The sequence below is a fragment of the Cryptotermes secundus genome, unplaced genomic scaffold (genome assembly GCF_002891405.2).
Source record: "Cryptotermes secundus unplaced genomic scaffold, Csec_1.0 scaffold792, whole genome shotgun sequence".
Lineage (NCBI taxonomy): Eukaryota > Metazoa > Arthropoda > Insecta > Blattodea > Kalotermitidae > Cryptotermes > Cryptotermes secundus.
The window spans coordinates 76597-87563 of record NW_019725425.1 but is presented as its reverse complement, the minus strand read 5'-3'; the positions used below and the strand labels follow the sequence as shown (position 1 = coordinate 87563).

The window sequence follows — 10967 nt, the reverse complement described above, 5'->3', positions numbered from 1 at the left end:
ACCCTCCTGAAGGAATTTACGTGGCCAGGACCCTAGTTCAGGACTGTCAAGAAGTACCAGTAAGGGTCATGAATGTTACCCACAAGGACCAAAAGCTCAGGAGAGGATCTCCTCTGGCGCACTGTGAGCCAGTAACACTCGTGGCTTTGCCCGAGGTGGGGCAGCAACCAGCCCCGGGTCTAACACCGAAATTAGCAGACGTGACCACAGCGGCCAAGCCGTTACTTGTAGATTGTTAAATAAACCAATTAACCATCTCTACGGCGTCTTCGGTAACGCAAAACACGTTACAATATATATGTATGTATGTATGTATAAGGAGTGGGCCATGAAAATCCAGCCGTTGCACCACGACCTTCAGTGATCTGTTGTGGTTCCCTTTGATTAACCCTTTATTAATCCTACACTTCAAATGAAATGTAGGACTTTATTTAAGGGGGGACATCATAATAGTCACTTGGTTCCATGAAGAACTGGCCAAGATGACGAAATCTTAAACAAGCCATGGCCTCAGAATCACCTAGGGTATGTGTGGTTGATTCATTGTCTTCTTCTAGGCACCTTTCACATGTTGGGTTATCTGTCAATCCCAGTTTGAAAATGTGACCTTTTAGGTGACAGTGTCCAGTAAGTAGTCCTACCACCCATCTTAATTGGTCTCTGTTTAATTTCAACAGATCCTTTGTTCTTGTGGCAGGGGGCCCAGATATAAGTCCCTTTGCCTGTTTTGAGTCCAGTTGTGGATTCCCAGCACATATGTGGATTAGTATGTGGAGTTAAAGAGCTTCTCTTTAGTGATATTTTTCTTTCATAATAGTTGTTACTAACAGCTGGGATTGGCAGCCAAGTAACCAGTCCTCAGTGTGTTCATGAGAATTTACTTAAAGTGATCCCACTTAAGAAGATCATGTTTAAAATGGTTTCCCACCTAAAATGTTAAAATCATTGGGACCCAGAAGTAATAAGAATAATAGCATTTAAAGCATGTCCTACATAGAAAGAAATTCTGCCTAAGGTGAGCAGTTTTAAAGACACTTATCAGACATTTTACCCAATTAACAAATTTTTATCAGATTATGTTTTGTATATACAGAAAAATTAGAAACAAAGTAGATGCTCACATAAATCAAACGTGTCCCAGTGCTTAGCGGCAGTCTGTTGTGCTTGGTGGGTGATAGAAGTTAGTGGAAGTAGCAGTGTCTGTCTGACCTTCTTGATCTGTCTGGTTGGTAGTGTGGTCTTTGTGTGCAAGGTTATATGGTGAGCACATGCATTGAATTTTGTGAAGTTGCATGAAAATATTGTTACATGTTTTCTGTGTGTCCCGCAACAAGTAAATCCACGTAGGTCTCAAATTCAGTAGAGCCTTTATTGGACACTTCACTTATACAATCACAAGTACAATTATTATCCACTGTCCTCCTTGGCGATTAATTCCAGACTAACTGTGCGAATGCATTCAACCCCATTTTATAACCTCGGTCGCTGGTATGCAAACGAACCCTATGTTATAACCATGGAGACTCCTGTTAGAACTACAATAGAGCGATTGTTGTTTCGTATGCAACGGTCTATTCTAGCGTTTCCATAGAAGTGACTCTTCTGGATTCCAGACACGTTAAAATATATATTATATATAGCTGTATGCATGGCTACAAGAATAATCCTGAAATGTAAGGTGTTATCAGTCTATTAGAAAGTGGGTATCATTAAAAAGGAACAACCTAGCATACCAGTGTCAATGCTAAGTACTCGTAATATTACAGTCAACAGGAAAAACATACTTAGCCACGTGTAACTACTGTTCCAGGCAGAAAAGGGCATTATCTATTCCAATTCAGTATCCAGTGTTAAGACAGAAGACTCAAGAAATAACCTTTAAACTAAACATTGAATTCACACCTTTGAGAGGATGGCTTGATCAACTCAGGTGTGCAGGGCGTAGATACAGAACCATGAGCAGAAAATGTGGAAGCGCAATTGAAGAGAAAGTAGGTTCCTGGAAGACAGGAGTGCTTTGATCACCCCTGAGTTAATGCCATCCAAAGCATGTAATTAATGTAGAAGATCGTGGGTTGCTGTTTTTCATCCTTCTCCCAGACAAAACGTGCTATCAATGGTGGGAGAAATAGGCGTAAATATACAATTACTGCACTCGTGTGTGCAAATATGGATGAGTCTTAGAGGATGCCGAAGTTGGTAACTGGAAAACAAGGAAAGTAAAGATGCTTCAAGCATTGTGGAGTCCCTGCTATATACATACAGACATAGCAGTAGTGCATGGATTACATATGCACTGTTCATGGTGTTCCAACTTGTTTGGAATGGAGAATGGCAGCCAAAAACTGGAAAATGTTGTTATTTATGGACCAGTATGCAGCACCACTTCCTTAATGGCATTCCTGATGTACCAGATTCAATTGTTAGAAACCTCAAGGAACTGGAAAATTTTGCTTCAGATTTGTTTGAAGGATAAGTGAAACAAATGACGCCAGATATGTTCTTGAAGAAAGTCTAACACTTGAGAACAGACTCTTTGACTCTAACCGCTACAGCAGGAACATTAGGGTATATTTGAAAAAGCCTGTGTATTTACTATGTTCTTAGCTATTTATTCAGTTTAAAAATAATGTCTGTTCTGTTCTCTGCAAACAATATAACTAATTCTGTAAACATTCTGGAGCCTACCCTTTTAAAATGTTTTATATGTCTTGGTTCTTTGGAAAGCTTCTTAAAAAGGATCCACTGTAAATGTTGCAGGTCAGCACCCATGGCTATTCTCAAAACCAGATACTTGTATGGAAATATCCTAGCCTAACGCAGGTTGCAAACCTCACAGGCCACTCATACAGAGTACTGTATCTGGCAATGTCCCCTGATGGGGAAGCCATTGTAACTGGTGCTGGGGATGAGACCCTTCGCTTCTGGAATGTGTTCAGCAAGGCTCGTTCACAGAAGGTGAGTGCTCAATTTATTCACTGGAAAAAATATTTTCTAATGGATCACATTTTAAGATGAAATTATATTAATAAAAATTAAAAAAAAATGTTCATATTGTTTCTTAACTTCTGTTGTAGGAGAATAAATCAGTCCTGAATCTCTTCACCAGTATCCGATGATGGGTCTGTAGATGGCGAATTCATCTAATGTTTAAGTCATCCAGTTCTTACATGTTGCTAAATGATGTAAAATAATATACTTTGTTTTACATAGGTTTGTATCTTGTAAAAACTTCAAATGTAAATTTATTTTTATTTGTTTATATCTTATTTAACATACATTTATGTTTGTTATATTATTTGATAATGAAGAAATGATCATACCCTCATTTAATATATATATATATCTCACAGGTCTTTTGAAGGCCTCTAAGTGTTTCATGATGGAAATACTCACCCTAAAATGCTAATAAAGTATATTCTGAACCCGCATCTGACTAGTTATTTATGGCATAAAAGTTCAGGTAAACTGCATATTTGGTAAAACTTCTAAACTAGAAGTAAGCTAGGTGAGGAGACATTACTTGCTGTTTTAATCTGGTAAATTTCCTATCAAATTGTAACTGAGATTAGACAAGTGACATACTACTTCAAGTTGGTGCATCAGTCATATGTCTGCAGGTATGTGATTGATTTCAGATGGATTATGACATCATGGCCGAGGGTTTTTGTGATTTTCCTCAGTAATTTCAGGCAGTGCCAGAATACTATGTTGAAATAAAACAGTGTTGTTTCCTCATCTGTCTTCTGTGTATCAGCATACATCACTGTGGGTTACATAGCCTCTGTAGATGAATAGTTACCATATGATCCCTAAGGGAGTAAATTTGGCAGGGTTTTCTCATGCAGGCACTCATTGTGTGGGTTGCTGCCTTTCCTGCATATCCACTATAGTGGTATGAGACTGGAGCTACATTGTAGAGTAAAAGTAGCTGTTCACTTACATTGTCTGCCTTTATAAATCTCTCAGAATTAACTGTATGTGTATAAAATACAGGGCCCGTAATACTTCTCATCACTGGATGCACCAACTTTTACACTGAGTGGAAATTGCTGTGTATGATGTGAATTTCGTGGGTTCTAGTATCTGTTGTTTTGTATGCTCAGATGTCAGTGCAAATAAAACCTGAACCATGTCAAGCTCAGTATCGGGCTGTCCACCTTGAACTGACAGAAGCTGACAATTACAGAAATTACCGACTCATGTGACTGTAAAGTGTGCAGACTAAGGTTTTTTAAGGTCACAATTTTAATAATTTTGTTGCCATTCTTGCAAGATTCCCTTTGTGTTTGACATGGATACATTTACATTAGAGAATCCAGCGTTCTATACAAATATTATGTGAATTATAAATCCGCTAGGAAGTGTCAGAAAAAATTCACAAGAGAATTCCCCAGGCTATGAATTCCTCACAGAAACATGTCAGAATCTTGTAAGTGGAGTGTAAACTGGCATGTTAATAAATGGTACAAAAATGTCAGTGTTCATTATCACCACGAGTAGTTGAATGTCAGAGATCATATTGAAGATTTGCCTCCCAAGCATCGTAGTTTTTAACAGCTTAAAAGGAATTTAGTTTGCTGTCAGATGCATTTGTAACAGGTCAAATGGGAATTCAGCTTCCTGTTATGTGATATTAACAAAAGTAAATGAAATTCTCAAGAACAGAACCCTTACTCACCATATGTATCTAAAATTTCTCTTCTAGGTTTTAAGGGGTGATTTCACATACTGATAACTGCTTAAAAGAGTTACACGAATTGTGAAATGTTTATAGTTCCATCCAGGAAGCCATACTTAGTGTTTATGTCAAGATTTACAAAAATTTTAACCAAACATATGTGTCTTAAAGTTCAGATGCATAAAATATGACTATTTGGCATGTGAAAGATTTTGATTTATGCAACCATTTTATTTAAAAGAAAAGTCATGCAGGATGAGAGTGCATAACTCAGATATAGTTTCTCCATAAGAATCAATGGAAATGTCTTTTGAGATCTGCTAAAGAAAACATCAGAATAAACTTCCTGTTACTTAAACTTATGTCTAGTACAGTACATTGCATGCATTTTCTTAGTTAATAATGGTACATTCACATAAATAAATTGTTTATAGTGATTAATTTGGAAAAAGAAATGCCAGAAATTGGTTAGAATAAGTTCTTGAAATGTACACATAAAAGCCCTGTCACTGAGTCATTCGATTCCCCATTACTTCAAGATGCAAATTTTCTCTTTGGGGCCCACTCAGCCTCCTATCCAATGGGTACCGGGGACTCATTCCCCGAGGGTAAAGTGGCAGGGGTGTGAAGCTGACCACTCACATCCAGCTAGTGCCGAGGCCAAGGAAACTTTGATCTATACGTCCACTCTCCCATATGCCTTCATGGCATAGTGCTTAATTAGTTCAGCACAGGGACAACTTTCTTTACCATTCATTCATTCATTTATTGTATATCCCATAAACCCATATACATAGATATAGAACCAGTCACATAGTTAATATAGTACAATACAATTATAAATATATATGTACAGCTTATAATCATTATAATTGAATTAAGATGCATATTAAATGTATTTTATACATCATTAAATTGTTTTGGGGTGACAAACCCTTTGCATTAATATTTTTATTAATAATAATTAATTAATTCTAGCAGTGAAGAAATGACGTATACAAAGGAATTGCAATGGTTGTGTTATGTTCTGTGCAGTACATAAGAAAGCATTTGTATCCAGTGGAATAACGTTGACAGAATTACGTGGTGCAGTTCAAGTACCAAATATTCAAAAATTCATTATCCACTGGTAAAGGGTAAAGTTGTCCGTGCCCTTAACAAATTAAGCTCTATACCATGAGGGCATATAGGGAAGTGGATTTGTACATGTCCACTGGACTTAAATGTTATGTGGGCCCGTTCGTGTTGTTAGATAAAAATTGCGTGGTTTTGACTCACATATTATAATGCAAAATGTTAGTGAATACAGTACTATTCCTACCATTGGCTTCATACAGCAATTATGTAAGCGAATGTAAGATTCGGGGTTATTTCATAAGTTTAGTATGAATTACGTGGATAGGTTAGAACGCTAATTTGCAGTCTTCGCTGTAATGGGACGGAACGGCATGTCACTTCGGCCAAAGGCCCGAACCAGAGAGAGAGAGAGAGAAAAGGACTTACAAAATAAACAGTTAATTCGACGAAGCAGTATTTGGAAATTCTAATTATTTCGAGAATTCCATTTAACGTTGGCAACACCCACAAAACGGTTGAATTCCTCTGTCATAGTCGGTCATAGTAGTAAATAAAAAACAAATGAATATGAGACGAGAATAACCAAGCGAACTTCCGTACAATGTGACATTACGAGTTGTTAGGTGTTATCTTTATTTTTGAGGTTACAGTATATTTGTATTATAGATCGGCAAATGGTGTAATGAAGTGCGTGCAAACACTATGTTGTAATGGCAGTGTGTTGTCAGGGTCAAACTGGTGAAGAATGGGTTATAATATTAAAGTACGGAAGGCGTCTTGAAAAGTCCTGGGAATGTTCATTCTACTTTGAATGTGATTTGAAGCTTTTAGGTAAGCAACTTTCCTCAATATGTGGTCGTCTCTTTGGCTATACGCCTGGTTCATAATACAGGTTCAAAGAACAGTCGTATTATAAGCGCCAATTTTTAAACACCAATAAATAATTTAAATGCATATTTTGAAGGAAACAACGAGGCATGCTCACAGAGTAGAAGTTCACGGACCTCTAATTCGATCGATAGCACTGGTAAGTCAAATTATACTCTTCATCGTTATCGCCACAAGAACCACAGATCCATTATCGTATGTTATTCAGCTTGTAGAGGCCGAAGGGTTCATGGAGCTAAATGCTCCCAATTTGTATTCCTGGGAAACATATTTCGACTTCCAGCAGCACCAACAGATATCGAGACTGATTCGTGTAATTTTCAAATCCAGTGGTTAATGCTGGGATGTTTTTTTTTTAATTCGCTTAGTGGGGTGTAGAGTCCAACTGGGTCCACTCGGCACTGCGACCACTGATTGGCCTATTGTAGCCTTCCCCGGGTGATTATGATGATGGAGAATTTGGTGGAATGAAGGTTGGCAGGGGAAACCGAAGTACTCGGAGAAATCCCGCCCCTGCGCCACTTTGTCCACCACAAATCCCACTTGACCAGACCCGGGATCGAACCTGGACCGCCGCGGTGGGAAGCCATCGACTAACCACCATGCTGGGATGTTACTATCATATTACCATTTAAGAGGCTAAGTTCACTTTATTTCAAATCCTTAACCAACTCACCATTCATCATCATTTTTCAATCACAGCTAATGCATTATATCCATCACATTAATTTTAAATGATTTTTATATTTATTCTTCCATTGTGGGTTTAATTAATTATAATTTCATAAGGTGGCATTTGTAATGTAGCAAAACTGTAATTGGCAGTGAAGAATACTGCCTTCTGGGATGCATCACTGTGTAGTCCAGTAGTTTACTGTACTTTTGGAGAAATGTAGTGCCTCCATCATCAGACCTAAAGAGTAAGCCAAGGAAGGAACCAGCAAGAAGCAGGGAGCAAACAAAGCAGTCAGTAGTTGTGTACCAAACTATATGGCATTACATCCTGAAAGATAATACTGTTTCTAGTCACTATTGTGACAGCTCCAAGTCGGTATGTTATTCTTAACATCTATGCCTAGTTCTGTTTGTGTATCAAGATAACTTATATATTTAGTTATTCCTCTTCTGCTCATAAGATGTTCCGACATATTTATGCTTCCTACATAGGGAGGTCTATAGTTTCACTGGCAGAGAATGAAGAATGTACATTTTTCTTCAAATTTGAACTTAGCTTTATATTCTTATAACAAACAAATCTGTTAAGAAGTTGGGCCTGATTATGTCATGATAGATAGATTTATGGTAGAACTGGTAAATATAAATAAAACATTTAGTTTGTCAGAAGTTCAGTTATAGATCATACATGATGTATGATGTGTCACGTGGGTGCATGTTGAGGCCCAAGTGCTTAGTTACCATGTTTTAAAATTTAAAATTGTGTACACGATGCAGTAACATAGGGGTTAGTGTTGGCAAGGAATGGGACAGATGCAGCCAGTCACACACTGTAGCATCTGAATGTCCAAGGATCAGAGCTGTAACAAAATCTCCCAGTCAGTATGATTATATTTAGTGCTGCTATACCTCTGCTTCAAAAGCTGATGCACTAATAAACATTCAGTAAATACAGAGCATCAGAAAACCTGCACTTTTCTGTTGAAAGACATAAGCATAAAATTTGTCCAACAAGTGAATGATTATGTAACAAAATATATATATACTGTACTGTTAAGACTTTTAAATATTTGAGGATATCATTTTTAATCATATATGAGTACCAGGTTGCCTAGCAGACCACTTTAATAACAGTCTCATGTTCCATACTAGCTGGATCAAGTGTTGGCTGTTACCGTGTAACTTCCTTTCCCTCTGGCCAAAGTATTGCTTTGTAAATGTAAAGACTGGTATGCCCCCATCTTGGTTAATGGCCCAAGTTAAGATGTAGTTCCCTCTGCCATCCAGTGTCCATGTTACATTCACATTGTCATCCTAATATTGGGATGAGTGCAATTCCAACATGTAGGTGTCTCCACCTCATAAGTAGACTTCAGCACTAGGTGGGAGAGTGCAGGAATGTTGAATAGACATAACTGGAATCATTAGCATTCTCGTTTACTTCCAAGAATGAAGAAACCAGTAATTTTTTCTTTTAATTTCAACGAACGCATCCTGTTGTGTTAAATGCAGCAGAATACTGTTAAACATCAACTGTTTTTCTGTTGTGTTGTGATGGACTGTAATAAAGAAATAAACCAGTATCTAAGAGAATTTTGGAGTTTGACAAAACAATGTTCTACATAAATATTATTTTCACTTTTTAGAACTATGTAAAGTTGAAAGTCTATATAATTAGTCTGATGTGTGAAGCACAACTACATAGGGAAGCAGTGATGATCACAGAGAGGCAGGGATATGTTTGCTAGGAAACAAAGAAACCAGTGACTAAATGTTGGTCTTACTGTATTGTACTAGAGGTACAGTAAATAGCACCGTGGAAATATACTCAATTAAAAAAACAAAATCTTGACATGAACTATTATGAGTACAGATATTCACATGATAATCCTTCAGGAGAGTATCATAAAGCTGTGAATGTCTGTGTATCTGATGATAATATTAGCAGCAGTCTGCAAATGTTACTGCTATTCTGTGAATGTAACCCACAGACAGGTGAATACCAAGGAAATTTCAGATCTGTTAAAGTGTTGGTCACCTTTGGATTTCTCCATCCTTCATTGATTACTGACCTCAGCATATGATTCAAGACTATAATTTTTCCTGTGGTTCTGTATGGGTATGAAACTTGGTCTCTGACATTGAGAAAGGAACATAGACTAAGGGTGTTTGAGAACAGGGTGCTCAGGAAAATATTTGGATTGAAGCGAGATGAAGTGACGGGAGATTGGAGATTGATTAGAATAATCAAGTCAAGGAGGATGAGATGGGCAGGGCATGTAGCACGAATGGGGGCAAAGTGGAATGCATATAAGATATTGGTGGGAAAGCAGGAAGGAAGGAGACCACTAGAAGACCAAGACAGAGATGTGTGGACAATATTAAAATGGATCTTAGGGAGATAGGGTGGGATGATGTGGACTGGATTGAGGTGGCTCAGGACAGGGACCAATGGAGGTCTCTTGTAAACACAATAATGAACATTCAGGTTCCATAAAATGCTTGGAAGTTCCTGAGTAGTGGCACAATTGACAGGATCTCAAGAAGGGCTCAGATCCATGAGTGAATCATCTGTTATTTTTCTGATGGTATATTTTAGGGCAAAATTAACACAAACGGCAGTACAACATCCCTTAATTTTAAGCCATTCTTAACAAGAAACGCATAAAAGGATATTTACCTGCACAAAATATTTAGATTCCTATAGACACATCATATTTCATGAAAACAGCTTTCTTGGTAAACTGTTCCAGATTCACTTAAGTTATGTACTTGTATCATGGACGTCTGTGAAGTCTACAAGCAGTTGATGCATTGTTTTATTATACAGCAATTTTTTCCTAGATTAACTCTTGAAAACGAAATATTTTATTAGCAGTTATAACAGTCTCTTTGGGTGTCCTCTAGCATCATTTTCATACAGAATTAATGTTGCCAGAAGAATGTGATGTAAGATTTTATGTAAAGTTCTTTGGTTGATTGGGATAGTGGTGAATATACCACACACATATATGTGGCCATAATATGTTAAAAGCACAATGTGCTTTTTATTTTACTGTGTAAAATTAATTTAGCAGCAATAACTTAACTCCATAGAGCTGAGCCCTTATTGAGAAGCCTCCAGTTGCTTAGCTATTCAAGAATCTGAACATTTTATTGAACCTGATGGTTCATTACTATGTTCACAAGAGCCCTCCACTGGTCCCTATCCTGAGCCAGATTACTCCATATCATCCTATTTTGTCTCTTTAAGTTCCATCTTAATATTGCGACGTACTGCACTATGGAGGACATCCCCTCCCCTGCCAGAGGTGATGTAACAAGATCAGAACGCTGGCGCTACTACGGTAACAGGCCAGTCAACACTTCGCCCCCCCCCCCGCGTTGACATAGCTGGGGATGCCGCGGTTGCTATGCAGCAGTAAACAACTATTGACAGCGTTGCCCAGCAACACCTGTAAACACGGCGACTAGGCAACAAGGAAGCGAGGCGTTTTCTCGTTGTCCGGCTGAGGGTTTATAAGGGAACTACACTGCCTACACTGCCTAACTCCCGTGTGGAGGCAGGGTCGAATACCTCCACCGTGACCCTGCGAGTCGTAGGAGGCGACGAAAAGGGAAGTCTCAAATCTGAGACAGTAAAATA

The 10967-nt window shown here is 38.1% G+C and overlaps 2 protein-coding genes across 2 annotated transcripts in view; both read left to right on the top strand.

Moving 5' to 3' along the window:
* LOC111863403 (fizzy-related protein homolog) overlaps window positions 1–3431 on the top strand; it is a 34076-nt gene extending 30645 nt beyond the window's left edge. Inside the window, exons 10-11 of the mRNA XM_023849699.1 lie at window positions 2761–2958; window positions 3078–3431. Of these exons, the coding sequence (XP_023705467.1) occupies window positions 2761–2958; window positions 3078–3119 (240 nt within the window). The 3' untranslated portion in view covers window positions 3120–3431. The remainder of the gene's footprint in view (window positions 1–2760; window positions 2959–3077) is intronic.
* A 2698-nt stretch (window positions 3432–6129) lies between these two features.
* The window catches only part of LOC111863405, a 64741-nt gene continuing 59903 nt past the window's right edge, over window positions 6130–10967 (top strand). The window contains exon 1 of the mRNA XM_023849703.2: window positions 6130–6589. Coding sequence (XP_023705471.1) covers window positions 6469–6589 — 121 coding nt within the window. The 5' untranslated portion in view covers window positions 6130–6468. The remainder of the gene's footprint in view (window positions 6590–10967) is intronic.